General features: G+C 33.5%; 1 protein-coding gene across 5 annotated transcripts; it reads left to right on the forward strand.

The window, feature by feature from the left end:
• The first annotated feature begins 783 nt into the window (after window positions 1–783).
• LOC132698346 (lysophosphatidylcholine acyltransferase) lies at window positions 784–22,259 on the forward strand. 5 transcript variants are annotated; one of them, XM_060664348.1, is made up of 10 exons: window positions 784–1,078; window positions 11,961–12,106; window positions 15,607–15,821; window positions 16,935–17,202; window positions 19,646–19,783; window positions 19,848–19,973; window positions 20,276–20,426; window positions 20,870–20,968; window positions 21,019–21,178; window positions 21,241–22,259. In XM_060664348.1, exons 1-10 carry the CDS (start codon window positions 968–970, stop codon window positions 21,366–21,368), a joined length of 1,542 nt encoding a protein of 513 aa, XP_060520331.1. In that variant the 5' UTR covers window positions 784–967; the 3' UTR covers window positions 21,369–22,259. The 5 variants fall into 5 exon arrangements, with proteins under 5 accessions (XP_060520331.1, XP_060520333.1, XP_060520330.1 ...); XM_060664350.1 differs by having other exon boundaries at window positions 787–1,078; window positions 21,037–21,178; XM_060664347.1 differs by lacking the exon at window positions 15,607–15,821 and adding an exon at window positions 13,989–14,203 and having other exon boundaries at window positions 789–1,078.
• The last annotated feature ends 801 nt before the right edge of the window (window positions 22,260–23,060 follow it).

Consider the following 23,060-nt stretch of genomic DNA (forward strand, 5'->3'; position numbering starts at 1 on the left):
AGAGAGTCATAAAAACGTGTTTAGTTTGTTGCATTTTTTAAATTTATATGCCTCATGAATACACTCTATATCTGTCCTTACTGTCCTCAGTTTGGGTTGCTCAAATAGGCAATTTAGATATAGATGTCGAATTTTATTTCATTATCGTCTCTCATTTTTGCTTTCTAACAAGATTTTCGGGGGATGGGTAGTAATGGGAATGCTTGCCTTCCTCTTGATAATTTATTTACAAAAATACAAATAAAAAAGTTTATACAAATTAAAACTTATATATAGTTCTAATGTTTTACTTTATTTATGTGATCGTATTTATGCATTTAATTTATATAATAATTCGTTGAGTTATTATTTAAATATTTATAAAACTAAATTAAATAGAGTATAAGGTAATTTATTATTAATTTTTTTTTATTTGTAATTAAGTAACATTAGCAGGCAATTTATAGACATAGACAAGATCGTCACCACCAAAAATACTAACACAACCACTGATTTGAAAGAAGGAGAAACGAGTAACAAACGATTATCCCTCAGAAACTCCAAACGGATATTAATACACCTATATGTTATTAGCACTAAGGTGCATGACAAAGAGAAACATACTCATTCTAGTTTAAATCGAGTTTACTGACTCTCAGTCGTTGCCTATATAGTAACAAACATTTTCTAGCTGTCAAGTGTCAGTGTCATTTAATGCGATTTGGGGAGACAGATTCGAAGACGTAATTTCGTCTCCAAGCGAATCAGTGGCGACGAGGAACTCCACTTAGCGAACGTGGCAACGTTGCCGCGCCTTTCTTTTCAGGTGTAACACATTTCGATCGGCTCTGTGATTGAATGCACGCATGGTAGGGATTCTCATTTAATACTTGCTTGGCGCGCGAATTTGTTAAAAGTCTGCGGCGGTGATACAATGCGTGAATTTTATTGAACCCCTGACGCGAGACCGATCAGCGAGTGACAGAAAATGAGTGCCAAATTCGCGGCCGGCATTTCCCACGCCGAATGTGAAAATGAACAACTTTTAAATCCTTTCGTTCATCGATTAGAGCTGGACACCACGTACGAAAAGATTAAAGTGAGTTAATGCGAATTTTTCTACTTACGTCAAAATTCATTTTGTCGCAAATAGAGCCAAACACCAGTAATTTTTGTTTACGGTTAATATATCGAAAAACTTAAGAGCACCAAAAATTTAAAAAAAAACAAACAGTACCTGTAGAGCTTTTTGTGAGCTGCAAAGGCGAGTTAGCTCAAAAGAGAAATATGTATTGCGATTTCATTAGGTTTTACACTTACACTTACCTTTTTAAATAATAATAATAACAGCTTTTATTTAGATATTTTAAAGTTTTGTACACACTTTTGACAATATTTACTTTATACCATTATAATATACTTACATAGTTACATCTCAAAAGGCGAAGTCTAACTTAAGATCTTTATCTCAGTTACTCAACATTAACCATTTTTTTTTAAATACTAGAACCACGTGGGATTCAAAAAGATCATAACATTATAACATATATAAAAAATGTTGCTAGAGAAACATAATTTTAATATAAAAAATTAAACACGAACAGTTCATAACTTCTGCATTTCTAATGCGCTAATTCAACCGAATTTGTATATCTTACTGTTTCTGAGAGCCCAATAGTGCTCTTCGGGTATACTTGAATCAGGAAGCATTTTTGAATAAGAAGAGTGTGCCAACTTATTTTTCCTACACACCCCGTATAAAATTAAAAAAAATCAATTATTGATTACGAGATGGAGATGAAATGTTAATACGTTGCAGACCAAACATATAGAAACCAGAAAAGAGAAAAGGTTTAATATTAACCGGATGATCGAAATAAACAATAATTTACTGGGCGTTGAATTTAAAAAAAAATAAAATTTTGATCTTCCACACTTTTGGAGCGAATTTATAACAGGTACATTTATAGAAGCCATGCAACTTTTACACAAGACATATTTCAATAGCCCCTTTTTGTCTGTAAATGTAAATTGAAACGTATTAAAGGTATTTTAAAATAAAAGATAACGAATTCATTAATTGGTCCCTAACTAGCAAGTTAAAAACTTTTACTACACGCTCGCATTAAATAACCGAACCATAATTAAAATTATCAACAACACAGACTAATGTAAACATATGTGAAGGGTTGTCAATTGCACTCGATTGCTATTGTTAAAAACTGAAAGGTCGTCGGTGAGGTTTGTTCTTTTTGCAGTGTCTTATATTTTAATAATAATAATGGCATCAATTAAATGCGTCAGTTACATCGATCATTTATTATGCCAAGTTAATTTCTGCGAGTTCTTATATAATTGAGTTTTTATTTATTATTAATTTTAATTTTTTTATTGCACGCTACCGATTAATCAGCCGTTATTTTTTTTGAAGTTCAGTTTTTTCTTTCCTTTTAGTGAGTCAAATGCCGTTTACTGCACTTGTTGCATAATATACTAGTGTTGAATACTATAGTTTTTCTACGACCGTCACGAAAAAATCACAATTTAAAAAATTAAAAATGATAACAGATTATCCAATTACTAAATTTCGTACCATTCAAACAACAGATTTACCAGTTGCCATTAAACCTACTAGTTTATCGTTCCGATCGATTATCCGTATAGTTTTTGGGTAAATTTTCGCAAAACAATACGAATACATTCAATCAATTCATGACCGTTATAATTGACAAAAGTCAAAATTCAAACCATGCGGTAAAATCTCCTAAAACAACCGATTGCTCCCAAACCCGTGCGGCAAAATCCCGGAAATGTCCGAAGTGGCTCGGATGCGTGGGAAACGAAACTGACGTGGTAAAGTGACGCTTCCCGCACGTTAGATCGGTGTGTAGATGGGAGTAGAAAATAATATGAATATGATATTCGTATGTACATATTTCACTGGAAATTTTCCAATTGTTTGTCGTCTGGAAGGGGCGGAAACGGATTGAGATTTTTCTTATTAGCGGAATCAAAAGTTTAGCAAAAGCCCATCCCGACAAACTGTGCGCTTTCCAAAAATTTGTTATATACGGTTCTTAATTTAGATTTATAGGGGAGGTTCCCTATCGGGCACATCGAATGTTTCTATTTTTACGGCTCCACCGTATTTACTTTCTCCGTGTTATTCACTCGCGTAGATATCTATTTTTAACTCACCCGCACTGCCAATTTGTGAAAAATACGTTGCGACATAAAACAAAGCATAGCGGGAGATGTCTGGCTGCTATTTTTAATCTTCGCGTGTAGAAAAACGTGTGCGACCTTTTGACGTTTAAAAAAAACAATTGGAACAAACCGTCTTGGGAAATGTACTTTTTTTTCAAGTTTTAGAGAGCAAAGATTTGATAAATAATTGATTGTTAAATGAAAATTGCTTAAGTATCTATGTTATTGAAAACCATGCAATCTTGTGTGACATATTTAAAGCATTTTAAAAACTGAACGAATTTTTGTAGATTCTCCATCATAAGTTTATACCTTTTTTTTTTCTATTGAAAACAACTGCTTAAAACTTATCGCAGATGTGTATGAAAACCATCGGCATGTTTAGGTTAGGTTAAGGAAGGATTAGGAGGATTATGACTTGCCGAATAAAAACAAATCATGTATAATAATATAGGTATTCTATTTACAATAGCGATGTGAGCGTAGCAAAATAATGGAGGACATCCGACAATACGTCAAGCAAGCTCCAGAGGATGTTGAACCATTAAAATAACTACTTTTCATGGAAGTAATTACTGTCGCGAACGTCTTGCGTGAAGTCGATGTGCAGTTACAATAAGTACCGTTTCTGTTTACGATTTGTTATTGGCATATAGATTGGAATGCAATTTTTCTTTATTGCCGCGTGAAAATTTGACTGCACATTTTCATCTTCTCACTGTTGCCGTCTGCCGAAATTCGATTGCTGTGGTAAAGTAAATTTTAGTTGATCTTAATTGTAAGCCTTTCATAGTATATTAAGCAACAAGTTGTCACACATTTGATTTGGAACAAGTGAGTGACTCGTATTCTGCCGTGGCGTGATTAAAGTTGTTTAAAAAGAAAGCTATTCAAAATGAATTGTAATATACGTAGCAAATTTTACCGCTAGCCAAATACTAACTAACCGAAAAGTATTTTGGGTTCAGATTTGTTATATTTATTGAATTTTGCGTGCGAGTTGAATTACCGCTATCTGTGCGAGCCTGTCTCTTGCAATCCATCTTTTATTAAGGTAGTTTGCGATTACTATTTCAGCTTATTGAAAGCAAGTACCGTTCACTTCACCAGTGGCGTAACTGTATTATTGCAGTCTTATTCATAATCGCAAAAATTTGGCAAAATTATTAATTACATTTTCGCCGCTTCTGCTGTAAACTATGATAGATAATTGTATACCTTGGGTTTAAGGAAAAAGAAGAAACTTTTCATAATTTTTGCAATCAAACATATCCACATTGACAATTTTTATTATTAATTATTATTCAGGTTCCAACAAGCAACAGTCTTAACCTAAATGCTCGCAGTAATAAAGCTTTTACTGAGAAAAATGTTTGCAAACATTCCGGTAGTGTTTTGTGAAAAAAAAAAGATATTCTGTTACGGTGTGATTATAATTTTGCCGATTCATCCGTTAGAAAGCAATTACCTTTCTCAAAATATTGAATAGAACCTGCACCTCGGACTTATAACAAGTGCCGCTTATTTGACCGAGATTTTTTTTAACAGTTAAATCAATATGGTCGAGGGCTCTCGTATAGCAATTGCCTAATTGCTTGGAAAGTTTTAAAAATCTAGGTTAACCATTTAACTAAGCAATCTAATGCGGCATGAAGCGAATTTTCGGCTGTACGGAGTCACACTTTTTTAAAAGATGAGATATTCATTTTGTGCGGTAAATTAGGTCTCCTAAGAATCTAGTTACCTACTAGCAAGAATGAGATAATGCTGCTCGCCCGTTATATTCGATGTTTTCTTGAATTCTCGCTTAGGTGTAAGTCAAGCTTTGTTTGGAGTTTATTGACTGAGTGTTTGATAATATAAGATAAGCCCAGTTGTTCTGCTATTGAACAAAACGTTTCTACAGGTTGTCCCGAAACTGAACGTAGAATTTTTTTCCTGCGATGTATTAAATATGATGTGATAATGGCTTTTTGCGAAAGCGGTACAAATACTAATACTAAATAAAATTTGGCACAGATGATGAAGTAACCCCACGGGGGACAATAAGCTGTCGGAAAAAAATAGTTTTGGTTAGTTATTGAAAAACCTTGAAATAAAAAGAATACGTCAGGTATTTCAAAAGTCATATTAAATAAAACGCAAAGACTGGAATGGAAAACTGGAAATTTTGCCTTCGCCACAACCTCCTTTCACAGAATAGGAAGATGAACTTTCTCACATTTGGCCATCCCTCCAGAACTCTACCAGCTGTGCGAAATATTAAGATGCCCAAAGCTAAGTAAGTGATGATCAATTAATAGTAGTAAAATATTTGGGCTTCCTCCAAACTCCTGCAGAAGATGTCACAAAAAAATGTAAAAAAAACTGGGCGAACAAAAAACATTCCACTCTTCAAGCTGCTGAAACTAGTTGATTCATCACTAGTTAAGTCCATTGTGGCGCATGGTTTAGTTACTTCGAGTGAACAAAGAAAACAACCACACTGTACGAAATTGCCTAAAAATTCAGAGTTAATATTTGAATGTTTAAATATAAAACCAACTCAGCTAATTGGCGTTTGTGAAATTGTCCTTAAGTATTCCTGCCACACGCAACGTGCGATTGCAAAGCAGCAAAGATTATCGTCACTTTCCATAAACCTATTGCGTTCTTGAACCTGCGATAATACCACGACAGATTCCTGTTCGAATCGGAGAAAGTTTCGACTTTTGCACAACCGAACGTGCCTTGAACGTCAGGAGGTAGTTGAACTTGGTGGTAGCACAATTATCTTAACAGCACCATCGTACCTATAATTTGAATTTCACCGCCGTTCGAAAACATAAACTAAATATATTCGACCAAATCGCTCGATTTAAAAAATTACGGTACTAAAGCGAAATAACCACGTATTCCACTAACCCAGTCCTCCACATAGATAAAAATTCTGGATATATACTGAGGCCCGTGACTTCTCCGTTTTGAAGATACAGGACTTTACTGGCACATATATTTTTCCTTTAGGTATTCAAAAAGAGAGTGAGATTAAATTATTTTTAATAATCTTTATTGATAAGTTTCGTTGTTTCCCATTAAAATTTGATTCCTATAAAAACACACAATGAGATTTCATGCATGAGCACAATTTTTATTTTTTTACGGGACAACGGTTAGATGTAAGACGAAAAACCAATGCATCAAATTTCCTCCAAGTTAAATGGCGACTTGGCGTACTTTTGTATTTTTAGAAAGTCTTCAGTGGTAACCTCTCACGGATATCACTTTGCAGACCGATGTTTATCAAATGTCTTTCTTAAAACTGTTTATGGACTGACCATATGGGATATCAGACACTTATTAAAAAATACCCTGTATAAAATACTGATTTTACCGCTGCTAACAGGCTCTACTCCTTTACAAGTGTGTCAATCAGCAATATTACAACATCGCACTATTTCTGACACGACACAGTGGGGTGAAAATCGTAAAAAAATCAAGGTTCAAATAGAATCAAAAGGCAAATTATCAAGATTTTAGAAAAATCTCTGTTAGTAATTATGGCCCCTTGACTAAACTTTTAGTACTATGTTTTACTATATAAACATTTATTTCATAATATGCAAAAATATATAGGATGTTCTATTTCAATTTGATTTTTGATTTGATTGCTACGGAAAAGCAGATGGAAATGCAGATCAAGCACGACGGCTTTATATTGAGGCTTACTCCAATAGAAACGTTCCATCTGCTAAGACATTCATCATTCGTCATACACGGAAGACTTAGTGAAAGAAACATTCAAACCTGATAATATTAATAAAGGGAGACTAAGGTATAAAGGAACCGCTGCAAGAGAAGAAAGAATACTTCAAAATGTGGAGGCTGACCCGTCAACGAGTACGAGAAAACTTGCTGCTCAGGAAAGAATTGCTTGCCCTTCAGTTTGGGAAGTTTTGTAAGAAAATGATCTTCGGCCCTTTCATGTTCACGTTTCATAGAGAGTAATTTTATGCAATCTAATTTTAGAAAAAAATCATGATTACCCGCAATTCTTAAATGTCATTTTGTTCACTGACGAGGTTGCATTCAGTCGTGATGGCATCGTAAAGTTTCGAAATATGCATCAGTAGAACATTGCATTGACCTCCAGCTTGGACTCCTTGCTCACCAGACCTTATTCCTATGGACTCCTTTTTTTTGGGCACACTCTTTAGTGTATGAAACAATTATAACAAATATTAATGATCTACGACAAAAAATAATAATGTAATTAAAATGTATATGAAAATGTTTAGTGTGGTCATTTTGAAAATGAATTGTAATTAGCATTGTATATCGTTTAATTGCCGATTAGTATTAATAATTTTTTATTTTCGAAGCTGTTTTTCTTACTTAAATTAAACATGTTATTGCACTGACTTATGCCATTTTTTCAGGATGATGTAAATACGTGTAAAATACCAGCTTATTCCACTGAGAATTAAGCACAAATTTCGAATTTTTGTTACATAACTTACTACCATTATTTTACCATGTTGGTAGGTGCTTGACACTCAACATTTTGACTTCAAGAGAGTCTTGAACCAAAGAAGATCCTGTTCCCCGTTATGTTTCAAGCCACTTGCAATTTCCAAATATAATTTTAAGCAATATTTTAATTTAATTTTAATAATATAATTTAAATATATAATCTAATTAAATAACTATATGCTGTTCCTAATTAACACTAACTAACTAGAACTGGCCTTAACCAATTAGATTAAATAGCGTGTGGTCTCTATGTTTTTCACAACTTCTTTACCAGTAGCGTGCCTGATGGAGTTCAATTAGCTAAAGACATAAAAGTGTAAATCGATTTTAATTTAATTTACGCGTAACGCAAAACTGAATTCAAGAACACACGGACCTTGCTGGGAGTTCACCAAATGTCAAGAAAATGCTCGAAGTCGGAAATCTAAATTAAACTAAAAATAAATAAGAACTAAAAGTTCAGATTTTCACGAAATTATATATTTTGACATTACAATTGTTTCTACATCACCGTGTCTTTATCAAATGTTATATTTACAAACTACCTGCCACTATATATACCGAAAAATGATCATAAAACCTTAATTAATGTTGTTGCGAGAATTTAAGTTCAGTAAAGGAGAGGTATTTAAATCTAATTGAACGTTAAGCAATACATTTGAATGTTTCATTTTGTTAATCTAAATGGCTTCCAATAAATTTAATTTTCTACTTTTTGTGGCTGTATGTAATATATCAAATTTGTCGTCAAAAATGTGTTTTTCTGTGTTTAAGTGTGTAGCATAATTAGAATCTAGACTATTGTTTTTAAACGCTCTGATATGTTCGTTAATGCGTTTCTTGAAGGATCTACCTGTTTGTCCAATATAAATTTTAGGACAAGATCCGCATTTCAACCTGTAGACACCTGATTTTTGGGAATTTGGACATTTAGATTTATTATTTTTTAAATATTTTCCTATTGTGGTGTTAGTTCTAAAAGCTATTTTTAAACCACATTTTGCCAAATGGTTTGAAACTTTTTCACTAGGTTCTCGTATGTATGTAATTGTTTTAAATTGTTCGTGTTCTGTATTAGGTTTCGGACAAATAGAGTTTACTGTTGTCTGTATTTGTTTTTTACTTATAATTTTATCTATAATGGACGGATTGTAGCGGTTGTTCAGTGCAATTTGTTTGATGATATTAAGTTCTTTGTTGTAATTTTCTGTTGAGAGTGGCGTATTATGAAGTCTGTGTATAAAAGAGTTAAATGTGTGTATAAGGGTGATTTGAGCTGTTTTGTATGACTGTGTCCGTATGTGAAGGTTTATGATATATTGAAAAATCCAATTTGTTTTGCACCTTTGTAATAGTTAAGTCTAAAAAATTTATAGAGTTATCCTGTTCAATCTCGATAGTGAATTTTATACGATTATGTATTGAGTTAATGTAATTTAACGCAACACTACTATCTTTTGATGTACAAACTTATTTCCCAGTATTCCACATATGATTTCACTCTAACTCGGAAGCAGGTTAACCCATTGGTGAAACAAGATTTATTAGAGTGCTTAATAGTATCTTTAAACCAAAATTATTTTGAATTTAATGGGGAGATTTATATCTCTAAAGAAGGTTTAATTATGGGAAACCCAATTAGTCCTTTGTTGGCCGAGATTTTTATGGATAATTTGGAAAATATCATACTAGAACATCCTTTAAGTAAAAGTTTTTTATGGTGGTATAGATATGTGGATGATGTCTTTGCTTGCTTTGTTAAAACGGACAGGCAATTGAATTATTTTTTAAATTACATTAACTCAATACATAATCGTATAAAATTCACTATCGAGATTAAACAGGATAACTCTATTAATTTTTTAGACTTAACTATTACAAAAGTGCAAAAAAATTTGATTTTTCAATATATCATAAACCTTCACACGCGGACACAGTCATACATAACAGCTCAAATCACCCTTATACACACAAAATGGCTGCATTTAAATCTTTTATACACAGACTTCTTAATACGCCACTCTCAACAAAATTACAACAAAGAACTTAATATCATTAAACAAATTGCACTGAACAACGGCTACAATCCGTCCATTATAGATAAAATTATAAATAAAAAACAAATCCAGACAACAGTAAACTCTATTTATCCGAAACCTAATACAGAACACGAACAATTTAAAACAATTACATACATAGGAGAACCTAGTGAAAAAGTTTCAAAACATTTATGAAAATGTGGTATAAAAATAGCTTTTAGAACTAGCAACACAATAGGAAAATATTTAAAAAATAATAAATCAAAATGTCGAAAATCCCAAAAATCAGGTGTCTACAGGTTGAAATGTGGATCTTGTCCTAAAATTTATATTGGACAAACAAGTAGATCCTCCAAGAAACGCATTAACGAACATATGAGAGCGTTTAAAAACGACGACAAATTTGATATATTACATACAGCCACAAAAAGTAGAAAATTAAATTTATTGGAAGCCATGGAGAATAACAAAATGAGACATACAAATGTATTGCTTAACGATCAATTAGATTTAAATACCTCTCCTTTATTGAACTTAAATTCTCGCAACAACATTCAGTAAGGTTTTATGTCATTTTTCGGTATATATAGTAGCAGGTAGTTTGTAAATTTTACATTTGACAAAGACTTGGTGTTGTCGAAACAATTGTCATGTCAATATATATAATTTCGTGAAAATCTGAACTTTTAGTTCTTATTTATTTTGATAAATGGATTTTCATCAAGTAAAAGCCTCCTCAGTTCAACTAAACTAATTAACCAAAATCATACATACATTAATCAAATAATCGGCTAAGATTGCATGTCACTATTTTTTCGATTCGTAGTGAGTGAAAACATAGTTTTCGCTCGTTTGACGACATAAAAATCGTTTACGTCGTTCGCGGACAAAACAGGTACCATTTACTTTCGAAACCAATTTGCTAAATATCAACGCTTGATTTGCTAATACTATTGTTACTCGTGCGAATTATTCATGAGTGACGTACTATTGCAAAATGGAGACTTCGGTTGATATACCAAGTGTAAATAAAAACTTATTAAAGAGAGTGTCGCCGCATTGAAATGATACCTATGCTAACGAATCGCCGAAATGTCAATTGAAATAGGCTTCAGATATGGTAATAATGTTTATCCCAAATGTGAAACCTTTACTCTTACGGGGCGTTCGTTTTAAGTGATAGCCCCATTATCATATCCTACCATTCAACACTCGCTTACAATGTTTCCATATTGCTTTTATCTTTATATCGTAAAAAACGCCTAAATCTATTTGGTGGATTATTTCGTGTACTGTTATTTTTCGAGATACAGTTCAAATTGAAAATAGAATAGAATCTTGAATCTGACGTTTTGTATTCGATGTGTCACCATCAACTTAATACGAACCTGGATATTACTGGATACTACATCAAAAGAATTTATTGCGTTAATTTCATGCAATTGGACTATAGCTATTTTAGTGTAAAAACGTTTATTGAGCAAAATGCCATTAAACAAATAAAGTTAAAAAAATGAATTTATTTGTTTGAAAACTTACAAGAGGTTCTATTTTTGACAATGTTATTCAAAGAAAACTTCCTTACACCGTTTTTTCCTTATTTTGTAAAACTATTTAATGAACAAAAAGTAACTATTTTCATTGGTTTTGTACACGTCTTATACAATTTTTAGATACTAAATGGTTCGTTCTATAAACTATTATCTTTTTTCCACTTTTCTTCACTAAATTAGGATAATAATATCATGCTTTACTAAATTCAAGTGATTGCTGTTGTATGTTGACAATAACACTAACATAATCTGAATTCAAGAATATGTGAGAGTATTTCCAAATAAATAAATCAAACCCGATCGTAGAATTATAAAAAGAATTGGATAACGGACATTTATCATGAAATGAAAGGCATGATTTAATTGTAGTGTTTGGTACACTTACCTGATTTATGGAATTAGGTGTGGACCAAAAAATTGATAATCGTAAGCTAACATTATTGTGGAACATGTGCCGTTCACTTATGTATTTCAAAACCATCAGCTCAAATATAGTTTCACATAAACCTACATAATTCATTTTAGCCGACATGGCATTTGTGTTTAAACACATTACTTTAACGGACACCAAGTGAGAGCTGCAAAGAAAAATTTCAAACAAAAAAACTATGCTATTACAACCTCAGAAAAATATCAACGGCGTTTTTAACATTTGCTCTCTTTATTTCAGACTGCTATACTGACACTGATATTGGTTCCGGTCAGGGTCGGACTAATATGTTTCTTCGTCATTACTGGCTGGATGCTTGCGACAATCGGACTGTTCGGAATCACAGAAGAAGAGCTGCGAGACAGGCCTTTGGAAGGCTGGAGAAAGTAAATACCGAAATCATTCGTCATGTATTATACGTTTCAGTCGGTTTTTGGTGACTGGCGCTTACATTGAGTATTATGTGCACAATATCATTTTGTATTATTTATACAGCATACTAACTTCTTTAGATGGTTCAGCTTTAAGATGCCATAATCACAATGTCCGAATGGCTGAATATATCGGGTCGTAACTAATTCATAGGTGAAAAGCTGTCAATTTGCAGGTTATTTAATTAGAAAACGGTTTACGTTAGGAAACGAAATTAAGGCTGAGAGTTTTATTACTACCAACATGGTAGATTTTGATTTTAAGCACTGCGTTTCACCATCATCAATTTCAATTTTTTAAACACGGACCTACATTTTTTTCAGTTTTTGGTTTCTTTAGGTATTCTAAACACGGTAATGTTTTGTGTATTTTTATTATTCAGTGTATCCAATATAAGAATATCGAAAATTATAGAAGTTTTAAAAAATAAGACGATAAATGGCAACAGACTTTTTTAATTTGTTTTCGAGATACATCACAAAAGCAAAATTTGGTTTATTTTATAGAAGGCCATGGAAAATTTAAAAAAAAAAACAAAAGTTCTAAACTAATAACATTAAAAATTTCAAACAAAATATATTTACTTACTAATTTCATTGAAATAACTTGGAAATATACAAATAATAATTCAAATTCATAAAGTGTATTTCAATAGTTGCTACACATATTTCATTAAATAATATTGTTGATAGTAATAGATATATTCCCTGGTATGTTTGGCTCGAAATGCTTCTAATACTTCCACCAAAACTATTTGTGGTTTTGGTTAGTTTTAGTTAGCATCGTATGATACATAATTATAAAAAAAAAGCTTTTCTCTATCTATTAATGAAAATATTCAATATGGCGCCCATAAGAAAATTGAGAAATCTATGGTCATGCAGAAATCATTTTAACATTTCAGTTTCTGTTAAAATTTTTCTAAACTTCCCTGATTTAACCGTAGCCATCGCTGGCTAAATCAAGTCGGAACAGAAATAAAAACTACGGCAAATTTAAACACTATCATCAATGCTGCCTCTAGGAATTATTATAATTCAGTATTTCTCAACCCTCTAGAGCGGCCTGGGGGCACAACGGGCCCATCTGGTGGCCTAAGTGCTTGGACGCCCGCGAGGGCGCCCCCCTTTAATACCAATACCAATACCAATACCAATATTTCTCGACCCTTATGCGCTACTAAAATATAAATCGTTGTATTCGTTTTTTGAAGTTTTTTTTGTAAATAAGTGTATCCAATGAGGACATGCAACCATGCTTTCTTATATGCAGCTTTACATTATTAATGGTTCCATCATGATATCGTGATTGTTTGGACGTTATTGAAACGACATTGATATAATTTAAATAAACCTCAATTTCGCCCTGATACCGAATTGGTATGTTCTTGTATTATCTTGCTCAACACGAAGACCATGGTCGGCATGATTGTGTAGTAGGACATTAGAATATTTGAACAGGTGTGGTTACGGAAAACTCATTCATAGCTGGGAGCAAAATTTGCCAATAATAGTTATATAATGAAACTGTGACTCGTTGGATAATAAACAACGTATAATATTCAATATTTCGTTTTTTGAAACTGAACCACGAAACCAGTAAATTAATATTTGTGCTAATAGCGAGAACCCGTTGAAGCGCTGAAAGAAAAAACTAGTGATATGTTTGTGCCCAAAATGAAGATTTGAAAACTCGACAACTTTTGGAGCTGCCACATATTTTTTTGCAATTTATCCGACAAATTTGAGATTCGCTCTTAAATTATGCGACGTCATTTCAATAACACACTGTATATATTGTACATTAACCACCGGATCAATGCCGTTTTCTTCGCAGACACAACAAAAAGGTGTGCGCCAGAATAATAGCTTGTGTGTTCTGGATCGGCGGTTTTCGACTTAAGGTGGTCGGAAAAACCACGACGAGACACGAGGCTCCGGTAGTGGCGCTCGCGCCACATTCGTCTTTCGTTGACAGTTTGGCCATGGTGTATATGGGTGGGCCTTCGATAGTGGCCAAGGGGGAAACCGCGTCTATACCCTTCTTTGGGAGTACGTGCTGGTTTACGGATTCCTTTGCTTTGACTTCCAAGAACTTTGCCTCGCTATTAGTCTCCGTATATGAATGATATCAATAAATGTTAATTATAAGGGTGATTTCTGAAGGATTTTAAGGTATCAGCGTGTCGATTTTTATTTTTATTTCAGTTTTTTCTGCATAATGCCGTATTATATTTTTGGTTAAGATATTAGATTCATCAATCATTTTTGTGTAAAAAAGGTCCTTTATTAGAAGTCGCTAGGCACATCCATTTTTGACGTAATATAAAAATAACTTTTTTAATTAACAAACATTATTTTTAAACTACTACTACTAAAAAACGAACACCAAATAAAAACGTAGTAACAAAATATATCAAAATAACAATGAGTGTTGGAACTACAGAAATAATGAAAATAAAACTGATGGAATGTATCACGAAAGAACGCATTTTAATAGTAACTTTTCGCCTTAAAAATACTTGAAAAATCACCCTGTGAAATATTGGACACTTATACAATGCTCTTAACAGAATGTCCTAAACGTCCTAACTGTGGAATAGCTTTAACGTCTAGATATTTTTGTGAGATAACCGTTCCTTCTATTTTTACCAGTGGCGTACGTCAAAGAAGAAAATTGTACGCCACTGACATTTGTTGACATGAAAATGAAAATGTTGAAGTTAAAGTTAAAAGTTTCTTTTTTGAAGATACAAGTCTAGTTAGGCTGGAATAAATTATAGCTTATAAACGTCATTGTTACATAACTTTTCATTGTTCAGTATCTCTCTAAAGTTAAGACCTTGAGAACATCCGTTCATATGAAAGTTTTTTCTTAAAATGAACTTAATAATTATCAGCTCCAGTATTGAGATTTCAATAAAGAAGAGAGAATCGATATGCGCATGCCCGAATTATTTCCAATCTTTCACCCAATGAACAGCGGTGTTTGGAAAGAAAATAGCACAAAGTACGCAAAAGGTTAATGCAGATGTGAAATTTAGGGGCATGCGTTAAAGATCACCCCCTCCTGTACGAAAATGGCGTAGCCATCCCAGGTGCATTAATTTAAAGGTATTTTCAGTATTACTTAATAGCTCTATGGGTTTCTCAAATCGATAGCGAGGCAAAAGTTCTGTCACACCAATAATACAAAACTCTCCTGTTGTTGATACACGGTGATGGTTATCTAACGATTTGTATTCTTGGCTCTGCATGTTCGAAATTTATTACTAACGATTTCACCTAAATATTAACTTTGTACAGTACAAACCTGATAGTTTCGTAAACTCCTAACAACCAACCTGTATATGCGGAACATTTTAAAGACAACTTATACCATATGCAAGGTAGATTGCTTTTGGACTAATGAGCTTCCGCGGTTTTTGACATTTGTTTGTTTCTCGTCCACGTAGGAAACTGAAAAGCATCATTTGTTTCTTGGGTCAGAGCAGTTTGCTAGCCGGGGGCATGCGTTTCAAGGTCAAAGGGAGACAGGCCTCCCGCAAAGAAGCTCCCATCTTGGTGGCGGCGCCCCATTCATCCTTTTTGGATGCGGGGGTGGTCTATATGACCGGTCTGCCTTGCAATATATGTAGACGAGAAAGCGGCAACGATTTTCACATAGGAAGTAGGTGCTTTTTCCTTATTTTGTTAAGATTTCTGCTCTACGCGGATGTTTACTGCTGTTCCCGCTAGTCTCCCACTTTTTTAGAAAGTATTATCGCCCAACGCGATTTTGGAGCAAGAAATTCTAGTAATAAAATTTAAAACATCAAAAGTACATTTCTAAATTACTAAGCTATATTTTTATTGTATCGTATTGGTAATATTATTATTATTAGGCTGAAAAGTACTTGCATTGACAGCAACATAAAATATCCAAACAGGTTGCTAACCCAATTGGGAAGCTTAAAATTTAGTAAAAAAGTAGACCAATCCGTTAACCAGGTATTCTATTGGCTAAAATAAGTGATCTTTTGTTTTTAAAATATAGGGTCTCAAAATTTATTAGTAGCTCCGGTGTATTTTAAACATGTTATTCTTTAACTTCCGAGTCTTCCTTATTTAAAGTTAATTTTTAAGTTGAATTTGTTGACAGTTTGTCTAACTTGTTTGTCTTCTTTTCAAAGTGGAGATATTTTTACTTATCTGGTCCTATCTTGCGATTTTCAAACAGAGGAAAATAACAAAAATTTATGTTTTACAATTTTTCTTTAATTCACTTTAAGAATACTACATGAAAAATCTAAGGTTTAATAAAAACGTTCGAATGGACAGTGGCATAGAAGTCCTATTGTCTTAGCAAAAAACACAGCTTATTAACGGATTTCCGAACCTTTTTGTACCTTCCTATATAATAACATTCTTATTATACAATAGACTATAAAACTAACCAAAACTTTTAGAAAAGGAAAAACCGAAATATAAACCTGAAAAGATTTTTTTATTAAATCAAATAACAATCGCTCAAATGACGCTTTATTATTTTATTCTCGTATTTTACTTATGTTGCTGAAGTCTATATTTATTAAAAGTAAAAAAAATCCGGATATTTATACCAGTGTTGAAATATCTACAATTTTCGCGCCTTAAACGCGCGATTTTTAACACTTGACCCGCCAAATAGTTAGTATCGAATAGGAACCAACAACCAAACCAAGTTAATATTTAGGTCAATCAAAAGCGCACTCAAATTGACTCACACGTCAGCCGAATGCTCAAGGGCAAGAATTCGTTTCAGAGTTAATCAACTACACCCAACCAATATACGTATGGAGAGACGACCCGGACTCTCGACAGAACACAATAAAAGAAATAATAAAAAGGGCTACTTCGGACTTAGATTGGCCGCAGATCTTGATATTTCCAGAGGGAACGTGCACAAATAGGTCCTGTCTGATTACTTTCAAGCCGGGGGCGTTTTATCCTGGAGTGCCCATCCAGCCGGTGTGCATAAAGTACCCGAACAAACTTGACACCGTTACTTGGACTTGGGAGGGGCCCAGCGCGTAAGTTGAATTATCTAAGGTTTTTTCGACATATTTGACGCTAATAAGCAATCACTCTTTAAATATTCGCAAATAGTATACTCAATAGACTTCGAAAAAAGTTCTTTACGTAGGAGGGAGTTTTGTACTCCAAATCTCTAAGAGTTGGGGTAAAAAATGGTTTTACTAAAGTGGACAGATGAAGACCGTTGAAAATATTTTCAGATTTCCAGGATGGTGCCCAGGAGGCGACCAAAAAGATACATTCTTTATTAAGCTAAGCTTAATTTTTGTTTAACGCCTTTTGAAATTTGCAAAATTATCTAAAAAACTAAGATGATGACTAATGAAAACCGTAAAACCTAAAATATTGAAGAAAGGACAATTCTAATTCTTCTTGTACTGCCCTATCTGTCTTCAGACGTTGGCAATCATCTTGGTGATGATGTTTTGAAATCTGTCATGGTTGGGAATTGTCCTAAATAGGTGTCCAAGCGGCAGTTCGCAACCATGACAGTTTTTTTACGTTCAATCCTTCGCGTGCCCTCCGCTTCGCTCTGGATGATAGGGCGAAGTATATGGTTTTGGATCGCCTAATAATATGTCTGTTAATATGTCATTGCTTTTATGGTATTTATGGTGTCCTGCTGGTGGTATTAGTATGTTGTTTACTTTTCTTTAGACCTACCCAATTCAGTCGTATATTAGTAATTAAAACAGAATGGATCCTCCAATGAAGCCACATAGGCAAGCCGCGACTCTAATTAGGGCTGAACTCTGTACGAGGCTATCGTTATTGAACCCGCAAACACAGCTTTGTCAACAATATACGATCAAAGGCCTTTGGGATGTCAGTCACATTAAGCTTCAAACAATGTTGGACAAGTCAAATGAGCTGGAATATTTTCACAAAATTCAAATTGTTCTTTAATTACTTTTAGCAACTGAATATTCCCTCTATAAAGAATTTTTCGGAATTTTCAAAGCGGAAACGGTATTTTTTACCATAATTTTAAATTTAGTAAAATGACAAGTTTAGATTTTATTTAATCTATTCGCCTTTACAATGAGAAATAATAAAAATACCCACTTAAACTATACAAGTTTATGGTATAAAAACAATTCTTTTGTTGCGCTGAAATGGAAAGCAATCAACATAGAAACAAAGTACATTTTACGAGTGTGTTTTATTACTAGAAACGCAATTTTACGTCGCATTGTATTTCATGGCGAATTAACTTAGCGCAAATTCAAAACTTTAGTTTTGCATAATTTGATTTTACACACTTAACGATACAGAAAACCATAAAAAAACTAGCCACATAAAATTTCTCCGGACCCTTTTCCTTTTAATGCCAATTGTTTTTGTAAAAACTTTAGTGAGACTTTTGCAAATAATTAAGTAGTTTTCATTTGTTATTTATCCTAAAGCTAGTTATGGGTCATTGCATGGTTACTCAAAGATCAATATTTAATTTAAACAGTTTCATTAATATTAATTATTACTAATTGTAATATTACAATAAATTTATGGAGATAACTTTTACCTTTCTTCACACTTTTAATATATCTTCAAAAATGCAACTTGGTTAAAGCTTCTGAGAAGTTGGCACATAAAAAATAAATTATAAAAAGTTTTGGTAATTCAAGTTACATTAAACTTGACGTTTAAATTTTTGGACAAAAAAAAGTAGAATTTATTATTACTTTCGTTCCTCTTCTTAAAAATGATAAGCTGTTTGTAATTGCAATTTCAGAAATATAATAATATAATTTTCATTCATTCATTCAGTTATTCATTCCTTTACTTAGGTCTTCTATTTCTTTACGAGTAACGTTGATAACTTGACATGTTAACTTTCAACGACTTTTACAAATTGCGCTAAATTAAATACTACCTCTGTACAACTTCGAGTTTTCCATTTGACTGGAGGTGACATGAACCTTGAGTAGTTAGTTATAATATTCATATTCTGCGACCCCCACTCAGCGAAGGAAATATTGAGCCATCATTTCCAAAGGATGTACCAATTTCTAACTCACCAACCAAAAAAAAAGATGTTTTAGTTTCGCAACTCGTCACGAGATGGCAGCACACTTTTGATTTTACATTTTACATCCCACGTATACAGGACAGTTCTTCGAAATGCAAAACCCGGGCTAAAGACAAGTATGAAATGCTCATCGATATAAGAAAGTGACCAATTGCTTTTGAACGGATTATCGAAGGGTTGTTATTTATTATTATAATTTTGTTGCATGGTATGTTAATGACCAGCCTTGGATAATCCGTTCAAAAGCAATGAGTCACTTTCTTATATCTGTGAACAGACCATACCTTGCATTACTTAAAAGCAAATGATATACAGACGTCGCTAAATTAGATGTTATCCAAAATTTCACGTTTAAAAAGTCAGTGTTCTAAAAACAAACAAATACCTAGTATTTTCTAATTCAATTGCAGGTTAAAGCTTTTATGGCTGACACTGACGCAAATTTCAAGCCATTGCGAAGTAGAATTTTTACCGGTATACACCCCAAGTGAGGAAGAAAAACGAGATCCAAAGTTGTTTGCGAACAACGTTAGGGCGGTAATGGCCAAGTGAGTCCGACAATCGCATAATAATGATGTATTTTATTTTGTCACCATCAATTCCGTCTTTTAGGGCTCTTGGTATACCGGTAGTTGACTATTCTTATAACGATTGCAAACTGATGACGAAAGCCAAAGAGATGAATTTGCCGCTAGCAACTTCTTTGGTTGAGGTCAGAAAACTGAGGCGTAAATTAGGGTAAGTAATAGATTCAATTATTAGAAAGAATCCATCGGTGTTCAAAAAATTCGTCGTTATCTAATATAAAAAAATCCCTAGTTTTTAACGTAAAGAAATCAACGTCACGAATTTTAGATTTTCACTTAGCACCGAATCTTTTGAACTGTACTTTAGTTGACAAATATTAAGCAATGAATAACTCTTATCAATGCTCACTGCATTTAATACTAACGTGAAAATAACATGGACTTATGGAAATGTACATTACCAAGTGCACTTTGAGCTGCGTCTTAGCCATAATGGAAACATTTCAATTTCAGATTAGAGAGCAGTAAAATAGAAGAGAAAGTACTAAACACGAACTACGCATGCAGGGATTGCAGCAAAGTTTCGTTTATTGAATTTGTTCAGCTTTTGAACATTCCACCGAACGAGCCTGCTGCTCAGCAATTGTTCAGGATATATGACAAAGTATGTTTTTAATTTTTCATTCATTTTGTTGTCCTTTAATATGAACGACCAGATAAGTTACTGGAAGAATGTCTAAAAACCAGCAGGAATTGTATGAACAAAAGTCCACTCGTCTCTTCACTCTTCTTTCACAAGGTCAAACTCTAAAAAATAGTTTATTTATTGCGAAAGAATCTTGCTTCGAGTTCCCTATTTCCAAAAGCGAGAAAAACATTAAAAAAATTTATACACTGAACATTTTCCGGCGGATCATAGTTTCTTTTAATTGGCTTTTTCGTATTAAGTTTGCTCGATGATGATTCATCCTTTAGAACGAAGATGGCGAAACATCTATATCTTGCACTATGACAGTAGTTCCAATCCCATGGAGTGTGTGTACTCCTGTTATTAACTCATTTAATTAATTAATCAATCAATATGAAATGTTTTGTTATCTTTTTTAGGACAACACCGGTCGCATGGATTTCAGGGACTACATACTCGGCGTTATCGGTACAGATCCGAACAGAAGCATTTTAGACATTGTGAGACTGGCTTGTCAAGTGAGTTCTGTATTTTGAGTTCCACTAATTTACGTCTCAATCTTACGCAGTTATTCTCGCAATTCCAGATGTATGACAACGGCAAACACGGCAAAATAACAGCGGAGGACTTTTGCAAGGCGATATGCCAGACTCTGGCATTAAGTAAAGATTATGCCCTCGAAGTATTCGATCAGGTCGATAGAAACCAGTTGGGCTACATAACGTTCGGTAAATCTACACTTTTTGATAACGTTTTCGGCAGGCCTTGGGTTTTCGATTCTCTGTTTTAGAAAACTTCATTAACTACGCTCAGAAGAAAGCCGAGTTTTCGGATCTTTTCAGCCTCAGCACGGAGGAGAAATTTTGCCCGAAAAACGGAAACCTTTGCGCGAATTCGCTCGATAAAAAGAAAGACTGATCCCCGTGTGCGATCCACATGTAAAGTTCGGTATTCCACTTTTTACTACGCGCGAGGTTCTTTGTATGCAGTGTCTATTCCCATAGGTAACGCTATTATTCGACACTAAAAATCACATAGCGCGTTACTCTGTTTAAACTCTGACGGAATGAAAACCTACAGAACCACAAAACTAAGCAGTTATAATAAAACCCTGCAAGTAACATCACGGGAATTTAATTGAAGTGCAACCGGTTTAGCTGAAATTAAATTTACTAGGGTTTTCTCGATGACCCTTATACATTATGCAACTGGACTTCCTCTGACTTCCATAGATTTTAACTTCTCTTATTTGCCAATTCTTCCAAAAGTAATATGGTGTGCCAACATATCCCATTCCCTAGTATTCCACACTGAATTTCATGCCAGACGGCCAATAACAAATTTTGAACCATAATTTGGCTTCTTTTTGTTTTTTACTTCTAATCGGTAATTTTATTTATTTTTTTGGCTGAAGAAAGCGTATACGCAGACAAACTTTTTTCTTTCGATTAAATTTCTATGGATATTACATTGCACGAAGGGTAGGTCAATGCTCCCCAAACTTGGGATATAGTCTTGTACAATATGTTAATATTTACTATTTATTTTATTACTAGAATAATATCGTTAGCATAGAATCAACCACAATAAAGTCAAGTGGATAGTTTTTATAGAAGTCGCCGCCTATAATTCGCAATTCTCGGAATAATGTTAACTACTTCAACCATCATTTAACAAATATTTGTATATTTTTAGATAGAAAATAGGATTACGACATACTCGAATTTACTGCGCTGTCTGCGGTTTATTTTGTTGTATCATGTTTATTTTAAAAATATAAAAATGAAAGCAGTCGAGTTGACCGTTACTTTTGCTCCTACCGATCCCATAGACTTTATAAATAGAAGATATTTCAAGATATGATTGAAATGAGTAGGGTTAACGTGCTTATTTTCAACCAGTTAACCGAAGCTTTCACTTTGACATCTAATAAATTTAATAAAAATAGACAAATTCAAAATGTCATTGCGTTTTATGGTTTTTCAAAGTTTTAAAATAAGCATTATAAATATCATAACCGGCCAAAACGGAAATTTCTTAAGTAGATCAACTAGGTAAGCCCAGATAAAATAAAACAAAATTCAGAACAAAATATTATATTATGTAACAAGTGTGGTAAATGGCGAGTGATTAAAAAAAGACTGACAAAAAGTTTTGCTACGCCCTTCTGTAAAATACCTAATTACACATCGATCGAGCGTGCAAAAAGCGTCACTATATAACGTAAGTTTGTTGTCCCACGGATCCGAGCCTCTTCGGACATTTCCGGGATATTACGGCAGGGGTTTGTGGGTAATCGGATGTTTCGGAGAATTTACCGCACGGCTTGAATTTTGACGTTGACGGTCATGTCAGCGAATGTATTTGTGTTCTTTTCCAAAAATGTACCAAAAAACTCTAACGATCGTATAAAACGTATAATATGCAAAACGTAATTTTATTAAACACTTAAAAAACACTCGTGCAAAATAAACTCGTGATTCAAATGCCGGTTACCGCACTTGTATAATATAACGTTGTTCGTAATCAAATAAGAGTGTTTTAAGATTTGACGATAATTTTGAATGGCATTCGCGATTAAATAGCAAAATGGTGAGAAACTAAATCCAG

Source organism: Cylas formicarius, unplaced genomic scaffold (assembly GCF_029955315.1).
Source record: "Cylas formicarius isolate icCylForm1 unplaced genomic scaffold, icCylForm1.1 PGA_scaffold_2__14_contigs__length_35257938, whole genome shotgun sequence".
NCBI lineage: Eukaryota > Metazoa > Arthropoda > Insecta > Coleoptera > Brentidae > Cylas > Cylas formicarius.

What these genes read in the sequence shown, in the direction of transcription:
- LOC132698346 (XM_060664348.1), top strand. Translation starts at nt 968, where the DNA reads ATGAGTGCCAAATTCGCGGCCGGCATTTCCCACGCCGAATGTGAAAAT. An exon ending in CCACGTACGAAAAGATTAAA is followed by an intron (nt 1,079 to 11,960) that starts GTGAGTTAATGC and finishes TCTTTATTTCAG; the next exon opens with ACTGCTATACTGACACTGAT. An exon ending in AAACTGAGGCGTAAATTAGG is followed by an intron (nt 19,974 to 20,275) that starts GTAAGTAATAGA and finishes TTTCAATTTCAG; the next exon opens with ATTAGAGAGCAGTAAAATAG.